General features: G+C 42.7%; 1 protein-coding gene across 3 annotated transcripts in view; it reads right to left on the bottom strand.

The window, feature by feature from the left end:
• The window catches only part of IKBKE (inhibitor of nuclear factor kappa B kinase subunit epsilon), a 33,271-nt gene that overhangs the window by 5,839 nt on the left and 8,554 nt on the right, over positions 1-18,878 (bottom strand). For 2 of the 3 annotated variants that reach the window (XM_083617117.1, XM_083617118.1), the window contains exons 6-17: positions 18,434-18,594; positions 18,141-18,251; positions 16,122-16,301; positions 14,794-14,990; positions 14,326-14,390; positions 12,718-12,809; positions 10,170-10,271; positions 6,468-6,543; positions 5,837-5,946; positions 2,396-2,472; positions 1,347-1,386; positions 657-758 (exon numbers count right to left, since the gene is read on the bottom strand). In XM_083617117.1, coding sequence (XP_083473243.1) covers positions 657-758; positions 1,347-1,386; positions 2,396-2,472; positions 5,837-5,946; positions 6,468-6,543; positions 10,170-10,271; positions 12,718-12,809; positions 14,326-14,390; positions 14,794-14,990; positions 16,122-16,301; positions 18,141-18,251; positions 18,434-18,594 — 1,313 coding nt within the window. The remainder of the gene's footprint in view (positions 1-656; positions 759-1,346; positions 1,387-2,395; positions 2,473-5,836; positions 5,947-6,467; positions 6,544-10,169; positions 10,272-12,717; positions 12,810-14,325; positions 14,391-14,793; positions 14,991-16,121; positions 16,302-18,140; positions 18,252-18,433; positions 18,595-18,878) is intronic. The other variant, XR_014548984.1, reaches the window with a different exon arrangement.

Genomic DNA, 18,878 nt, shown 5'->3' with positions numbered 1-18,878 from the left:
TATCAAATAAATATATTGTTGGGAGAGTACTCAAGGGAGATGCTGGAGAGGGGGCTATGAATTTAAGCCTTTGCCCAGCTTTCTGCTGTTGCCCTCCTTATGAGGCTTGGCAGCAAGCCCAGTTGGAAAATCTCCTCCCTGGCAGAAATGTGTTTTGAAGCAGCACAGGACATAACTGTCAATAAGGGGCAGGACTTATATCAGCAGAGGTGATGTAGAATGCAGCTTTCAGCTCCTCTCTTGAACTTCCCTTCTCTTTTCACCTTCCAAATGAAGCCCATTTTGTCTCTTCTAGGAGGTCTGTGTTTATCATGCATGAATTGACTTTATGTGTGTACAATTCAATGATGGTAATAGAGCAAATTAGGCTTCTGTGTGGAATGAAATAGTCTGGAATAGGGACCTTTGTTAGACTAGGACCTGGGAGACAAGGAATCAAATCCCACCTTAGTCATGAAGCTCACCTTGGGCCAGCCCCCATTTTACAGTCTAACCTAGCTCCCTAGGGTTGTTGCAAAGATAAAATGAGGAGGGAGAAAACCACATATGCCACCCTGAGCACCTTCTAGGAAAGGTAGGATATAGGTGCAATAAAATAAATGAGCATTGTTGCTTTAGTGGCAGCCAGTGAGAGTATGTGCTAGGAACACTGTTACCTCATTATAATTCCATGTGCCAAAAGAGCAGCTTTGTATTGCTGCAAACAGTTGTCCTGGAAAACTGAAAGAACCTTTTTTGCTAAATGTCCTAAATTCACCCTGAAAATGAAACAAAATAAAATGTACATTATTTCATCAATTTTTCTCATAATTTAAGCATTTGAAAAACAACAACCCACAAGCAAACACCCACCCATACCCACACTAATGCAACAAGATCATTAGCCACAAAGAAACTCGCTAATTCAGTTCATTTCCAGTTAAAAGGTTCAGGTAATAAGTGATGTGGAAAACCTCAGTCTGAGACTTTAGAGCAACACTGGGCTAGATGGACAAATACTTTAACTTGGTATAAGGCATATTGCTGTGTTCCTGTAAGCAGGGAATGCCAGTTTCCTGTCTCGGCTGATGGTAGGGGAGAAGCTAGTCTTCCCTTTACATGTGATATTCCTCCTACTACAAGGAAGGGTGCTGGTTCTCAACAGTCACAAGGCTATTATGAGGTGGTTGCTATTCAAATGCCTCAATGAAACTTTATTGATTGATACAGCATGACTCATTCCTGAATCAGACAATCTGAGCACGAGCAGCTCAGGAAAGTTTAATGGCCAACCACAGACCAACAGAATACAAACCAGAAGTGTTCGATACTCAGCTGGTCTGTTATACACAAACTCTTACACTTACTTATCCAGCTTGTGGATCTGCTGTTCATTGTAGCCCAGGCCTAGAAAGAAAATGCAACTTATTAGTAGATTTTCCAGGGAATGACTTCAGGACTTTGCAGTTTCACAGATTAATACTTTATTCACATAAAGTACTGTATTTTTCCGTGTATAAGACTAGTTTTTTTAACAAAAAAAGGTTTAAAATTGGGGTACGTCTTATACATGGGTAGTGCTGAGGCGTGTTTTCTTAATTTGGAGTCCCCCAAAATAGGGGGTGTCTTATACATGGGGGCATCTTATACATGTAAAAATACGGTATATTGCGAGATAGCCCAATAGGAAACAGGGAGGTGTCACATTTCCAGTGAAAACCAATGAGCGGTGAGTGGGGGAGAAACTGCCAGAGGGGTAGCTATACATGTTGCTTTGATGCACCAAAACAAAAGGCCCTCCACATCTGTTCTAGGTGCTTCCAGCACATCACTACCTCTGCCTGCAATCTAGAAGCCGTTCCTTCGTTCTTCTCAGTTTTTGAGGACCCCAGGGATGAAACACACACACACACACACAGCACACACACACACACACACACACACACACACACACACACAATAAAACAAGGCTTACAACTTTCCCTTTTGTTGTGACAGAAGAAACTTTGTTGGCACTTGAGAGTTAATAAACATTTGTTCTGACACCGGCTACACAAGCACTTAGCAGATATGAGCACCTGCACGCAAGGCAGCCACAAGCCCCATACTTTTCAGACTGGGGTGAGCAGCCTTGAGATTAGCCACAGCTTTCAGAATTGTTATCTTATCGGTGCAGGTGCTGCTGAATGGATGGCTCAAATCCCCAAGTACAGTAGTGCCCACCTGGCATTTTTGTTTGTTTCAAGATACTGCTGCTAAGATGCCTGCTTGGGGCTATTTGAGTATTTCAAGGAATGTGCCTAATCAGACCCTTTAAAGACGTACCTGCCCTGGTAGTGGCTAACAGACCTCTGATTTATGAAATCTGTGCAAGCTGATGATTATATAAGAGAGACTATCAACATTAGCAACTCACTCCTGCATTTCCGGGTCTTCTTGAACTGGTTGTAGATAAGCTGCATCTTGTCAAGGCAAGCCTCCATCTGCTGGATGCTGAAGAACCAGTTTGGGAAGCCAGTTGTAAGATAGAAAGAAAGGAACTAATCAGTTCAATGCCATCATGAGCCAAGGGCTGTGTCTGCTGTAACAAAACTCCCAGTGGACCTGGTCCAGAAAGGAATGAGTGGGAGGCAAGACAGCTACAGCACTAACTCTTGTTGTTAGCTCTGTTCCAAGCACAGTCTTACGTCACAAGAAGCAATGTTACTATGAACAGCCTTCACCAGAAATCTAGAAACTGATGCACAATCATATAATTTTTCTTGCAAGCCCTCAATGATGTCAGTGAACCAACACCTGTCTGTCCCTAGAAGACACAAACAGGAGAATCAGCTATGGATGCTGAGAAAGATGCATTGACCTTTCTGGTACCACTCCTAACAGTAAAATCTTGAATTGTATCATTACAAAGTCAATTGAGATATAAAATGTTTATCTACTACCAGCTAGGATAGCCAAGAGCTGAGCTACATATTCAGAATAATTTCCGTGTCAGAAAAATGTGTTCTTGCCTCGTCTCATTCCTGATATTCTCATTTTCAATATGTTGGGTTGGAGGATGATCCAAATGCAATAGCTCTGCACCACACAACTCTTCTGAACATGTAGAAAACAAAGGCTCAAAGCCTATACACTAAGCCCACTATTCTCTATTAACTCTCTATCTGAAGTATTTACCCCCCCCCCCCATTTCTTTATTCCTCATTACTACAGCATCTGGTCCATTACATTCTTTTCCATAAGTCTTCACACCATTTTTGCAAGGAAAAGAGGTGAGTTGCTAATCCTATTTTACAGATGGGAAACTGGAGCACAGACAGTTTTAAAGACTTGCTCAGGCACAGAGAGAGCTCAGACAGACAAGAACACTGCAGCTGGTTTTAGCAACGTCCATCCTGGTATACTCAATCTGTCTCAGCGAGGCCAATGTTGATGCCGGTTTTCTTGTACAAATCCCTGAGTGCTGTGCCAGACGCTGGAATGATGCATCTAGTGGAAGCCTTAGAACTAATTGAGAATGTGAACTAACCACTTTCACCAGCCAAATTGCTAAGATAATGTAATGTGAGAAATGTAAATTAAATGAAGAAAAGTTATTTTCCTACTAAGGCATATGGATGGGAGCTTCTGCTTGCTCAGCATTTTGGCACAAAGTTGGAAGTGAGAAACGAAGCTATAATGAACTGTGTCTTATGCACCAACATGAAATGCATCACCCACATATAAGCCAGTATTACACACAATTGTTGCATAGGCAAGCATGAGATCAGTACAAGCTGTGCATGGCAGACAAGTACTGAGACGGTCAGCTGAGAGGAATGAACACATCCAAGAACGGACACTAAAACAAGTGATGCTCCTTTCCTTCCTGTGACACTTGTCATGGAGATTTCCCTGATTACAAGCCTCACCTCTCTCCAGCAGCAGCATAGCAAAGGACTTCGAAATGCAAGCCCAGTTACTCACCAGGCTGCATGCACTTAAAATATTTGCAAGCCACCCTTCATCCAACAGTTTCTAGGGTGGTCAATAACAAAGAAAACTAAAATAATAATACCATAACATTTACAATATCGTGGCAGCAACTAAAAATATACAAAGCGTGTTCCATTACTGGGGTACCAGCACCAAAGAAGCCTTCTTTTTTTGTAACATAGCACACTTCAGCTGAAAGGCACTTGGAGAAGAGCTTCAGCAGAAGGTCTGAAGTCAAGGCCAGGCATCCTCCTCCCCAGCACAAGATAGTTTTCCACCACGGGCTTCTCACTTGTTACCTCTATTATATTGCCCTGTTCCCTGACCACACCCTATCTATATGATGCTTCAGCTGATAGGCCATATAATACTTCTCTAGCTGCCAATATGGCTGCATCACAACTTCAAGAACTCATTTTTGGTAGTCTCAATTATGTAGAGAGATTGCATGCTATCCACTAGTCAAGCTCACCTGTTCACAGGTGTAGGGAGGTGTTCATTTCTAAACTTACAAGCTGGTGAAGGTTTTCCTGCCAGGTTCAAACTGCTGCCTTAAGCATCCTAGGGCATCATTCCTTCCCTGGGTTGCATATCAGTACTGCCCCTCGCATCTCATCAACATGATTCCACAACTCATTCTCATTGTAGCTGCTTTTTCCGGGAGGCGGGGTATCAGGCACTGCTCTATTCACTGAGAATGTGCTATTTACTGCTGGAGGATTATGCATATTCAGACCGAGGGATGTTTTTGGCCCACGTCTCAAGAATATTATTACCCGAAGCTTGAACATAGGATCTCTTGAGACATATTTAAGGTATCAACGAATACAGAGCCTGGCTGAGCTTCTCCAGACAGAAGAAGCAAAATAGATTGCACTTGGAAACCTGCTGTTTGCTTCTCCAGTGGCTGGAGTTTAATCAAGGCTATGTTTACATTGTCACTTATTTTTATGGTGTGCTCATCATAGTCAGTGTCACAAAACCATTTGCTGGCCAGCATTAATAATATGGCTTTGTAAGGAGGGGTGTTAGAGGGGTGACAGTCCACAAAGAGAACTAGTTCCTTGTGAATGCCAATAACCAAAGTCTATTACTGTATAAGCAATACCACCTGAACTGATTAGACTGGCATAGATGAGGTAAGAAAGACTATACAAGGGATACTGTTTTTATCTGCTGCTTATTGGTGGGTTTAGTTCTTTTTAAACATTGATACCGAACTAATGAACATCAGGTTTGTTGTTCTAATGTTCCTTTTTTGTAACTACTTTGAATGCCCTTTTGGTACAAAAGTGACATCTAAATATTTTAAATAAATAAAATGGAGTCTTTCCACTCCACGGGGAGAGTGTTATTGTTTTCATTTGCTATTATGTTACATATTTTTGTGTTTTTATATTATAAACCACCCCATGAGCCTCCGATGAGAAATTTGAAATGAACAAACAAACAAGTATTTTTTTGGCTACTTGAAAACACATAGAACAGGTGATCCATCTACAAGACCCTGGTTAGAAGAGGACCCTTCCTACATCTATTGTGGAGTTATCACAAAGGCAACAATATCCTGTTCCCTAGGAAAATTATATTCCTCCTCTTGCAACCACTGGAATGGGGTTATATCAGAGACATAGGCCCTTATTGGACCAGGCTCAGGAAATCACTTGTAAGAAATCAACCTCTGTACTATATTGATAATGAATGGTTTGATATCACCAAAACCCTCTAGATTTTTAGGATGTGGATATTTAAGCAACCATTACTCTTATACTAAGTCTTGCAATTCAAGCTTATGTATGTCTACTCAGAATTAAGCCCCACTGTGCTCACTCCTGTGTAAGTGCCTTGCAGCCTTTAACACTGAAAATACTATTCTACCAACCTTCTGACTTCTTTTATTTGACTCCTTTTCTTTCCCACATCAGACAGAATGCATTGCACAACCGACTGGTGATCAGAGATGCTTTGGAAACATTTAGAAATTTCTTCAACCTGAGCCAGAAAAGACAAAAGGGAAGACCAGAATGTTTCACTACAGAGCATCTATGATCTTGCATTGATACCCACCAAAAACTTACCTTCCTTCCTCTTTCTTTCTTTCTTTCTTTCTTTCTTTCTTTCTTTCTTTCTTTCTTTCTCTCTCTCTCTCTCTCTCTCTCACACACACACACACACACACACAAACCCACCATTTCTTGCACACACACATGCATTAGGCATATATTATTATAGATACTTGTATAAAGTCATTTGATACAATCCAACTTTATCATAGTTCTCACAGCAACGCTAAGCATGTATGTACAACATGTATATATGTATAACCATCAATCAAAAAGAAGACCACCCACTCTATTCCCTTAACCCATTTGTGTTAATCAATCATTACACAGCTACTTCTTTTCCCAAGTAGCTCTGGCTTAGATCAGACCTTTTGCATACAAGAGAAGTTGCCACACAGAACTCTCAGCTGTCTAAATTGCTATTAACAGGTGGTCATGGGAATAACTCACAGCTTGAAGTCTTGTTTTCAGTTCCGCCAGGCCTTTAATCTCTGGAATCTCGCCAACCCCAACAATAGTCTCGTACCTATTATGGTGAATGGGATAAAAAAAAATAGAGGAACAGTTTCTGATCAGTCTTCAGAGGGGCTTATTAATCTCTATAACTTCAAAGTAACTAAAACAGAAAAAAATATTCAATTTACCCAAGAAATTTCCATAAATACAAAGAAGAACTGTTGCAAAAAGTTTTCAAAATGACATGGTGGGAGTGGGGAAGAGAAGTGTTGTTTGCCACCCACTGCATCACAGGAAACTCTCATGCAGTAACAGTCCACATACAGCAGCACTTAAAATGCAGTGGTTTTCTTAGCTGGTGTCTGTGTGTGGTGGTGATGTAAAACCACAGTTTCCCAGAAAGCAAAGGGGAAAGGAATTTGGAGCTACGTACAAGCTGCAGGGAAAGAAAAACCAAAGCTTAGGAATCTGAGATGGAGAGCAGAGAGAGAGAGAGAGAGAGAAAACAACAACAACACAGGGACACAAGTGGGACAAAGAGGAAGCTGCATTTGAAAATGAGAAGACCCAGGGAATGAGGTGGGAAAGGAGAGCTGAGACCCATGGAAGAGAGGCCAAGGTGTCAACTGGAGAAGTGCATTTATTGGGCCATTTCCTGGCAAATGATGGCATTGGGTAATTATGGGCTTGCAAACATGTTCATCCTCCTACATCGTTGCTTTTTAAAATTTTAATAAGCAGTCAGTCTCCTTTCCCCCACTTGCACAAAGCTCAAAATTGCAGTGCTGCTCTCTGACTTCATCCCTCTGGCTCCACTATTTTTGCTGTACTCTGTAATACAGAACATAAGAAATCTCAGCCAGACTCGGCCACTACTCTAAGCTCCTATGAAACAGGGGAAAATTTTTAAAAAGTGCAGTTGCCTCTGTTATTGCTGGTAACCCCCCAAGAAGAAGAGGCTACTTATTGTCCCCTTTCACCCAAATTATATCCTCTTTCTCTGGCCTTAATTGTCTGTTAGCACAACCTGGCTGTAAACAGCAGTGAATCTTGATGCACTTAATAGGCACTAAGAGCTTCCTGCTGTGGAAAAATTTGATCTCCTAGCTCCTCCAGATGGTGATTTTCCACATTCCCGGTTCAGTAGTATATGGCACCAATGGGCAAATGGGAGGCATTCCAGAAAACAACAACCCTAGATATCTTTTTCCCCAAGGCAGCTTCACAGTGAGGATGTGATAAGGCAACCATTTAGATAGCAAGTAACACTTGATCCCAAACAAATTGTCTCAAGCTGAGTGCAGCTGGCTGCTAGGGAATCAGCACAAGCCCTCTGGATCTGGGGAAGTACTGCTCCAAGTTCCCTGAGATATCTGGAGAAGCCTCTAGGCCATGGGTAGGCAAACTAAGGCCCAGGGGCCGGATCCAGCCCAATTACCTTCTAAATCCGGCCCGTGGATGGTCCGAGAATCAGCGTGTTTTTACATTGAGTAGAATGTGTGCTTTTATTTAGAATGCATCTCTGGGTTATTTGTGGGGCATAGGAATTGGTTCATTTTTTCCACAAAATATAGTCCGACCCCCCACAAGGTCTGAGGAACAGTAGACCGGTCCCCTGCTGAAAAAGTTTGCTGACCCCTGCTTTAGGCTGCTCTGTGAAGAAATCTTTCCCCAAGGCTGCAAACATAAGAGCTGGTGAGATGGAGAATGGAGAGTTAATAGCGAGAGGATAGTTGACTTGGAACGATTCTGGTCTTCTGCTGCTGCCTTCTGTTGCTTTCCATTCAGACAGAGCTCAACTGTGAGGTGACAGAGCTGAAGCATACCTGGAAATGATCATCACTTGACTTGAGCTGTCCCTCTAGCCCAGTGTTTCTCAAACTTGGGTCCTCAGATGTTGTTGGACTACAACTCCCATCATCCCTGAGCTCTGGTCTTGCTAGCTAGGGATGATGGGAGTTGTAGTTCAACAACATCTGGGGACCCAAGGTTGAGAAAGGCTGCTCTAGCCCAAGGGCAGCCAAGGTATTCCAGCACCCAACAGACCCAGTCAATGTGGCCAGTGATGGAAGTATTGGAAGGGCACCAACATGGGCGCAGTCAGGATTTATTTTATGGGGGCAGGCTTTATGTTAGGGGGAGGCAGAACCAAGTTATCTGTGATGCAATTGGTTTAGGTATTTTTATTTATTTACTTGATTGGGGAGGGGGAGCTGCCCCCCTGGCTAGGCCCATGGGCACCATCTTGATTACCTCTGCCCTAGCCAGTGGCTACAGTTTGTGAACTGAAGTAGTGAGGAAAAGTATTTTGCTGAGGAAGCGGACTAAAGGCCAAACCTATTCAGGTATGCTGTTTCTTCATGCTCTGAAACTCACGTGAGGAAGAGTGGGTTGTATGTACTGGCAAGGCCCACCCGCTTTCATGCCACACCTTCCCCTGGTATACACCCCCCCCCCGCCCTGACGCCCATGAGCTGAAGAGCAAACCTCTGCAGCAGGGCTCTGTGCTCATGGAGGCTTTTAATTCACAGGAGACTGAAAATTAACACAAAAATAGGATAGAACAGACATATGAATGAACACATGTGAAACACATGTGATACGAAACATGCTGATCCATCCATTCTTTGCTGCCATCTGCTTCTACAAACAGCAGCACACACAGGACGAAGAGAAACCAGGCAGCTGACCTTTCACCCAACCTAGGTGCCAGGGGCTTCTAGGCACTTGAATTTTTGCAGCCCTGTCCATTGTTCATGAGGCAGATCGGGTTTGGTTTTTTTTTTTTTTAAGGCAGACTGGGTAACTGATAAGCGATATTGAGACTTGATTGGTTTAGACTAGAGCATCTCGCCCCTCCTGGGTTGACCAGGCAACATATTTTAAAGTTACTTTGTGCTTCATGGAAAGCTCTTATTTGCCCACCAAGAACTTTGATTTATCTCCCGTTGTGAACACAGGAAAGCCAAATTCGGCAGCAATCCTCAAAGAACATAGCTCTGCTCGCTTTCTGTCCAGATATTGCAAACTGGCCCAGCTAACAGTTTGTCCATTTACTGAAGCAAGGCATTTTCCCCTTTAAAAATAAACAAGGACTACTTTGCCAGAATACAAAGCAGCTTCCAACCTTCTGTCCTCAAGAGATAGATCATATATATGCATATGTACGCACACAAACATATTGCAGAATGAGAGGGAAGAAGGCTTTCTGCACTTTCCTCTTGGAAATGGAAAGCATACACACAAAACACACATGTGAAGCAGAAAACCCACTGCACCCGTGACAAGAGATATATTGTCCATCTAATATTGGGAGAAGGCAGTTGCAATCCCAAAGGATTATTAACCCCATGATAATCGAAGCACTTCTCTGAACTTGGGCCTCAGACCCTGGCATCTTTCTGCAGGACAGAATACTCCGCTTATGCAACGAAGCAGGGCAGTTAAGTAATTTAAGACTCTGAATTTAATGGTCTTATAGGACCCCTCTCTATAGATGACAATGTGTTTTTCTTCACTAATTTCAAAATGTGGTAAGCCTGACCAGCTGAGTCTGGACAAGCTCATTCAAATTTTGCTGAATAGGGCCCCACGCATCAGCTTCCAGGTTCTGTCCTGGGGGTGCCACTGGTGTAATGCATGTTGGGTTCTAGGTTGGCTGCAGTATCACAGTTACCACTGAAAAGCAACACTTACAGCAGCAGAACCTTCATCTCTTCTCGTTGCAAGCAACTGAGTGTTGCCATCACACCTTGCTTCTTCTCTAGAATCCGCAGACACTCCAATTTCAGGGTCTCACTGCAAAAAAAAAGGGCAACACCAGAATTTCTGGTTATATGGGCCTCAGGTCTCTTGCATAGACTTGTGTTTATGCTGTAAAAACACATATTCCACAATCTTCAACTTATTCCCTGTTTTAATGGAGACTTATCTTTTCTTGAAAACAGAGAAGTGAGCTGTCCACTCCCAACCCACAGCAAAAATGCCTGGATTCCCCACCCCCTACTTCGCACAGTGAAGGGCAACTTTGGGAGAGATTCTGATCTGGAAAACAGTGCACAAAAGCAAGGATTGAACACTGCCTTTCCCTGCTGCTGCCGCCTGCAAAACAAGAGTTCAATTATTGGTGGGGAATGGGAGAACCAATCACGGATCTCTCTTGCAATATATAGCTCGGCCTCCTGGTAGTCAGGAGTATGTGGGTCTAAGATACCACTGATTTGTTTGCAGTGCGTTTTAGAAGGAAAGGCAAGGTTGATTTGACATCTCCCCCCCTCCCCCGCCGCCATATTCTAGGACAGGGATGTCTCAACCGATGATCTAAGGACCTCCACACAATTTTGTCTGGCCCTTACAGCCAATTATTAGTTTCCTGTAAAGCTCAGAGGAAGGCTATAGTGTGGGAGTACCAAAACATACCCTCTACATGGCTGTAGGAAATGTGAGCTTGGAGAAGAATGTGAGGACAAAGGTACTTGTGTCCTTTCTGAAGCTGGTTCAAAGATAAAGGTGACGCCCTTCCACTCCTGCTGCCGAATACAGAGTTATATTTCTGAGGAATTTCAGCTCAGTTCTAGTCCCATCCCCACTCCAGCCACTGCTGCTCTGGAGTATACACTGCATTGGAAGGAGCCTTGTTTAAGTTAGATAAATATATTATATAATGAGTGATTACAACTCTATGCCTCTTTATATAAACCCTTTCTTGTAATGGAACTTGAGGCCTTTTGTGCACAATGTGAGAAATGACTGTTCTAAGAATGCCTTGGAGTTTATTAGTTAACTGGATTCTCCACAAAATGTATGGAGTAGCCAGGAACAGACATTGTTTCTGGTCTATAAACCAGCTAATGTTTCCTTCAGCTCAGCTGCTCCTTCCCACATTAGCCACATGATTGTCTCCATGTCTCGTTTTGACATTCTATATTCAGAAAATAATTCCTGACATGTTGGAAAGTGTGACAATTCAAGCCACTGTATCCTTTCATTCTGCACACACTCACCCCCAATATTGAAGAGTTATATAGCTATAAGCTTTAAAGTCAACAGGCATATCTGCCCTGCCATAATCACCACCCTACTTTCCGTACTATCTGCCTGTTTATTTCTGTAACATGAAGCAAATTCATGGTGTTCCACTGACTAGGCTGGAAACTGGTTATTTGGGGAAAAAAGCAAACTTGCACAGAGGAATGAAAATGTTATCAGATAACATTCATTATGCTGGAAACACTGAATCTATAAAACTCCTACTCAAAGTTTTCATCTGGATCTATGCATATTGTTTTAATAAAGCACCAAGTGCTTTATTGTTGCCCTTTAAGTTTATAAAGTGAGTAAAAAGAAGCTCAGGTTACAAGAAAGGAAATTCCGACTAAACATCAGGAAGAACTTTCCGATGATGAGAGATATTTGACAATGGAACGAACTCCCTCAGAAGGCGGTGAATCTCCTTCCTCAGAGGCTTTTAAGCAAAGGTTGTGTGGCCACCTGTCATGTATGATCTAGTTGAAATAACTGCATTGCAGGGGGTTGGACTAGATGACCCTCGGGGTCCCTTCCATCTCTACAATTCTATGCTTCTGTGAATGAGGAGCACCAATAAAAACCTATGCGCTACATTGCTCACTGCTCTGTAGAAGGATAACAGGGACCTTAACGCAAATGTTCAAAGTCACCAAGTAGGGAAGGATCAGGATTGCACTTCCCACCTTGCAGCCCATCTCTAGACCACTTGTGAATTGAAACTAACATTTACACAGTTTGTAGTACCCAATGCTCAATGTGCATCTGTCTGTGCATGTGCAAGCCCGTAGGTCCAATACACGTAGAAAGCTCTCTGCGTCTAGGCAGGAATAGCTGCCCCCAGGGACAAGGGCAAGAGGACAGGCCAGCACAGTCCTCATCACCTTCATGTGGCAAGTTTGAATGCTGAGCAAAAGAGACTTGAATGAAAAAAGAAACAGGAAAAAACAACAAGGGGACAGTCAGTGAAAACAAGTCATTTGCCAGAGAACAATGGCCCAAATTAGGCAAGCAGTTATGAACATTTGCTCACTCACTATAATAGGCAATAGTGGTGTATGGCCTATGGGCAGCCACGTAAATGTGCATGCTGTAAGCTGTTTGGGAAAGCTGGAGGAAATGAATGATCTGAACTGAAGCTCAAGGCACCTTAATCAGCTGTCAAAAAAGACCCTGCTGTATCGCTTGCAATGCACCAAGCAGGAGATATTTTACGTACCTCACCCAATATAGGCCTCTGAGCATGAGCTCTTGACACTGCAGAAAGGACTGAGATATCCTCAACGTCTGGTGAGTTGCAGTCAAGACACCCTAAAGGATAAAGCAACGGTGTATATGATTGCCCTGTATACTGCAGTGCTGGAACCTTGCAGAGTTCCCAGATATACACAGAGACATGATCCAGATCATACAGAGATGTTGAAGAATTAATCACCCTTCACATGAAGATCCCAGGATGCGTTACAACATTAAAACACAATATTAAAAAACCGTTTAAAACAATGTACTATCACAAAATTTGGGTGGGCCCCCAAAATACCCTAGAAAGTTATCACTTAGAGGGAGATGATGTAGACGACAAGAAACCAGGAGTAAATGTGTGGCTGGGGATGGAGGGAGAATGATGAATAGGAAAGAGACTGGCCATTATAGGAAATTCCCTCCCTCTCCCTGCCTGAAGTCAAGAGTGGAGCAGAGCAGAAGCAAGGATGAGGGAAGGGGGATTTTGTGGGCTGGAAATATTTATCCTTTAAAACAAAGGGTGGACTCCAGTTTCCATCATCATGGGAGGGGGATCTGGATCATGCTATTTGAGTTTTAATATCCATTAACCCTTTTGCTACATAATTGATGGGTGTCACATTTCCACACACTTGCATTCCACAGCATTTTAATATTAATGTAAATATATGTTTTTGTTTAAAGAAGCTGCCAAAGCAAAAACATCAACAACCCCGAAAACAAAACAATTTCAGTGCAACAGCTCATCTGAGATATTTTGCTCCATTTTCATAACAGCAAAGAAATGAAGTGAGATCAAGGCTTAAGAGTCACTGTCTGAAGCAGAGATATTTTTATAGTGCAAATCAGCTGTAGGGAGGAAGCATTCTGATGCACATGTTCCAAAGACAGTAAGGTTGGAGGGGGCATAAAGAAGTCTAGTTTAGATGGTTCCAAAAAGTCTGCGTATCAGTGGCTATCACTCAATGGAAGCTCCAAGTACAGATATATATCTGCTAAATAACACAGGTGAAGGTTGCAGCCTTGCTTGCCATCCAACTATCACAGTTGCAAACAATTTTATGAGCGACACTTTGGGCTTGATCCAGCAGGTTGTTTATCCTTTTAAGCTGCAGTCAGCCCCCGGAATCAAAACGGATGCAGCTGGATAAGTAGCTGGAATGGTTTGGGCAATGTTTCTCTCTCTCCTTCCCATCACTTGAATCACCTGGGGCTTAGGCTGGTGTGGTTCCTCTCTCTCTGACCACAGATTTAGATGATAGAAAAAGAGGGGTGTGTTGAATAACCTACCCCAGGCTTCCTTCTTCTCAGCCCTCCAGATGTTTTGAGACTAAAATTCCCATCATCCCTGACCACTGGTCCTGCTAGCTAGGGATCATGGGAGTTGTAGGCCAAAAACATCTGGAGGGCCGAGGCTGAGGAAGCCTGATCTACTCCTTTCCCCAGCCATTCCTGGATATCAGAGCACGTGGACCTGGATGCCAGCCATAAGCCTTCAATTCCTGTATTGTCTGGGTGAGAAACAGACAGGGAACAGCCCTTCCAAATTGCCCCTAGTCTTCCTAAGCTTGAAAGCAAGGTATACCTTTGCTGTGCTGCAATCTGCAACGACATCAACTTTTGGGGGGAATTTTGGGAACTCCAAAGCAGCTGAAACACAAAAACAAAATAAAAAATCAAAGCACAAGCTTTCCCCACATTCCATATCAAGGAAAAGACACTGCTGCAACAGAAACCATAGTGAATGTTAGGCAAAATGTGCACCCATTAGGAAAGAAATCCTGTCGCTCTTCAGCTGTGGAACTACACTGACACCTAGTGCCCAAAATATGCAATCCATAAATATGGATATGTATGGCTGATTATGAACGCCAGTCTGCGACAGAGGAGGGAACATCCTGGGTTACATCTCTGTTCCATATAAACAGGACTATGGTGCCAATTTTGTATGGAGTAAATGAGTATAGGCCATACTTATGAATGCAGAGTCATAGCAAGCAACTACTCAAGGCAGGCAAAGAGATTACGTGCATGCAAAACTACACAAACTCACGATCTCTGTATCTCAGCATCTCTGGATCCCGAAGTTCTGTGCTCAGCATGATAAGAGGGCAGGTTTCAGTGGTTTTGGGGAAACGATGCGCTTGCAGGTTAGGCTCCAGTTCATAGGAGTAACCCTCAAAGAAATACTCCTGGTGATGGGGAGGTATATTTGTTTGCCTGAAGACATCTTCTAAAAATATGGGAACTCTGAAGAACACAAAGCAGAGGGACAAAGGATCATTGTTTTCATTTACAATGAAGCAGCACCCATTCTTTATCCAAGACAGGCAGTAGTACCCTCTCTAGAATTCCTTCCCCAGGAAAGCTTGCCAAGCCAGCTTTGTTCTCACATTCAATAAATTATTCAAAATGTCCCGATTCCAGTAGGTGAATGGATGCTGTTCAAAACTGGGTTAAAAAGACCTGATGTAGGGAATGAAATGACATGCTATCCCCTGCCAAATATTGTCAAATAGGGACCACAGAAACTTACTTAAGGATCACACTAGATGCCCATACTAGTCTTCCAAGTCACCGTGATTATTTTAACAGAAATGCAGGATAAAATGTTCAAAACAATGATAAAAAGAATAGTTACAGAGCAACTCTCCCTCCCAGAACACTAACATTTCAAGAGAAAGTGCCTGCTGTTCTCTTCTGAACACCAGGCAAAGCAAAAACCCTTGATGGTAGTCATCATCATCATCATAATCAATAAAATGATATTTTATTAGACCCACTTAAATTGATGCAGGACCATTCAGGCTTTCTGCCTTAACCTATTTCATATATTCTACCGTAGATTACTATTCTGCTAGATGACTACTCCCCCTAAGGCTTCCATCATAACATTAATCACCCAGGTGAACATGACTGTGACCCACCTACTGCTTCCTAGAAGTGAAGTCAGCAAAGTTTTTGTGCCATGCAGAATTAATAGGTTCTCAATAGTCATTCATAAAAAAATAGGCAGCTGAATATTCTGATCTTGTCAGAAACTAAGAGGAAACAGCAATTTAAGAGTCACCCTATTTCTTTATACAGCAATTCCAAAACACCCAGTGCCTGTGAGATAATAGCAAGGCACATCAGCTATTTATTTAACCAAATACTTTATCTTCAATATTCAAAAACCCAGAACTCAACTTTCCACCTCTAGAATGCAGAGTGCTGCCACAACAGCAATCCTCAGTTCTGGATATTGTTATTTATATACAACTTAAGCTTTCTCAACTATTTTATAGCTAATTTGCCAACCTGTAGTAAAACTCTGGCTTGAGCATTAGATTAGGGCACTTGGATTCTACTCCCTTCTCTGCCCAAGGCAACAATCCTTACGTGTTGTAGGAGTGGATGTAGATCTTGTGCATAGTAGCTTGCGACAAAGAAAAGACGTGGATTATCTTTCTATGCAAGATGTCATTGGTTTCAGCAAAAAACTGATCAAAGCCCCAGCACTCCTCTTGATTAGCCTCTAGGATGCTTGCCAGGATGGGGACAAGCTGCCTCTTCAGCCCACTGTAAGGAGTAGAGAAGTAAACCCAGACGTTACTGCTGACCCCAGTTTTCCAAGCAGTGAGAAGTTCTTCCAGTGTGAATCAGTTTCCTTTGGAATAAGGGCACAGGACCCTTCTGGCATTTAGTAATATTTGTGTTTATTTACAAAGATTCAGGTTGAGCATAGGTAGAGAGATTTACAGCATTAATACCACAATAGATATTTTCCCTCATCAGATTTCTACGAAGGGCCTCTTGCACCTTAAAGATGCTTCCAGAGCTCCAGTTGGTTTTCTGAGCTGCAGCCTGCCTCTTGCCTGAGTCACACTCTTTCTTCTTCCTGAAACCACCCAAGAAGCTTTCTTTGCTCCCTCATTCAAACCAGCCTGATGAGCAAAAATAAGCCCCCTTCCCTAAAAAAGTCTCTTCGTCTTCTAGAAAAGCAGTGAGAGCAGAGGGATGCTGTAAGCCAGAGCAGCTGGCGAGGTGGCCAGAGCAGCCAGTCTTGCAGAGACAATCTATTTCTACCCACCGTTCCCCCGGAATGGCTGTCTGTCAAAGTGCTGGCATGAAAAGAGGGTGTTGTTATTAAGTCTGCCTGATCAGATTGCTCTTAACTAATGTGGCCAGATCCTGCAAAAACAGAAGGCCCAACTTCTGTTTTAATAGTATCCCTGCCTGATGGGATATCTTTCCAATGAAAAAAAAAACCCAAACAAAACCCCATTCACATTCAATTACTGAAGAGATGTCATGCTTCACAGGAATGCAATCCTCAAGAGCAAAAAAAGAAGAAAGTAAGTTCCATACTCTCGACCTACGTATTACTGAGTAGGGGGATGCTGGTTTAAGCAGAATCCACATGATCCTTGCAACTCTATGGGATCTGCAGTTGTTCAAATGTTACTGATAAGGAATAGACGCCAACCAAGGGCATGTAGCAACCAACCACGCCTATGCCTGCCTCTGGTATGGAGTAAGGGAACAGACAGAAATATTTATTCATCTCTCTTAGGCATCCAAACTTGGGGTCACCCAATGAAATTGGCAATGGATTCAGGACAGAAAAAGAGAAGTAACTTTTTCCATACAGTGCATAATTATGCAACTAAGAACTAGTGCCCAGGCTTAAGTTTTTCATGCTCACTCCCCACCCCATTTCCTTTTGTGTTGTGTCTTTTAAATTGTAAGCCTTTTGGCAAGGACTGTCTTTCAATGATATGTGAAAGCTACCTGGGAGCCTTTTACAGCCAAAAATACAAACTCGTGGAGCCCCCGCCTTGAGATGTGGTGATAAGGACTGATTTAGATGTGTTTAAATGAGGATTAGGCAATGTGATGGAGGTTCTTAAAGCCTGCCAGAGTTCCACGATCTCTCAGATACAAATTGTGTACAGTGGTACCTTGGGTTAAGAACTTCGTTCTGGAGGTCTGTTCTTAACCTGAAACTGTTCTTAACCTGAAGCACCACGTTAGCTAATGGGGCCTCCTGCTGCCGCTGCACTGCCGCTGCACGATTTCTGTTCTCATCCTGAAGCAAAGTTCTTAACCTGAGGTAATATTTCTGGGTTAGCGGAGTCTGTAACCTGAAGCGTATGTAACCCGCGGTACCACTGTACGTGGGTGGATATCTATGTGCCTTTCACACACAATTAGATAGCAAAAACAAACAAACATGACCTGCATTGTGTGAAAGAGCCTTGTGAATAAAAAATATGAGCTGTGCATTTTTACTCAAAAGCAAATCCCACTACATCCAACAGGATCTACTCCCAGGTAAGGATTAAGGTAAGAATGAGATTGTGCTGCAGAATTTCTAACACTCTTGATCATTAGCTTATCCAATCCCTTTCTACTTACACAGAAAGCCGGCATGTGATTGGAAGCTCATAGGTCCACATGATGGCTCCACTCTCTTGCTCTTGGGTTCCTGCTATAGCTCCAGTAGGTTTCTCAGTTGTTATTTTGTACCTGTTGAATGAAGCACCCCATCTTTAGGAGTTAGCAAGAATGGTGAGATTATCACCCTTACACAGATATATGTAACATCAATTTGGATGTGTTGTGTTCCCTCCTCTCTCCCCACCCCCCACTTTTTAGTGTGTGAAAAAGAGATAAAGCAGGCAAATCCAGAAAACATACAAAATACATACATGATTTCCTTGTTCCTGCGTGGTCCCCCAAATGGGATAAATGGGAGGCTGCCTGTGGCTGCATGGTAAAATGTCACCCCAATACTCCAAAGATCTACGGTCACCCCATAAGCCTTCTGTTGGGGCTTCTTCAGCACTGCTCGCTTATACATGTCTGGGTGCTTTAAGTGATAAGGTAAAAGAAAAGGAAAAAAAGAAAGACGGCTTGAGTATTAAGGCCATTCAAGCTTTTAAAAGCCACAAATGAAATAGGGAATAAAATAAGTAATGCGTGCTAAAATTAAATCTGCAACCTTCAATAGATCAGTTAGATTAGAACAGATGAATGACTGAACTAAAAAAACCCTACCTCCCATTAAAACAAGCAGCAGTTTTTTAAGAAAATATATTTTTAAATAAGGTCACGTCTAAAAACAGGAGATGGAAAGCACCATCTTTAAAAAAT

Source organism: Podarcis filfolensis (assembly GCF_964270895.1).
Source record: "Podarcis filfolensis genome assembly, chromosome: 6".
Taxonomy (NCBI): domain Eukaryota; kingdom Metazoa; phylum Chordata; class Lepidosauria; order Squamata; family Lacertidae; genus Podarcis; species Podarcis filfolensis.
The sequence above is the reverse complement of the archived record's forward strand: the minus strand, read 5'-3'. Positions and strand labels throughout refer to the sequence as shown.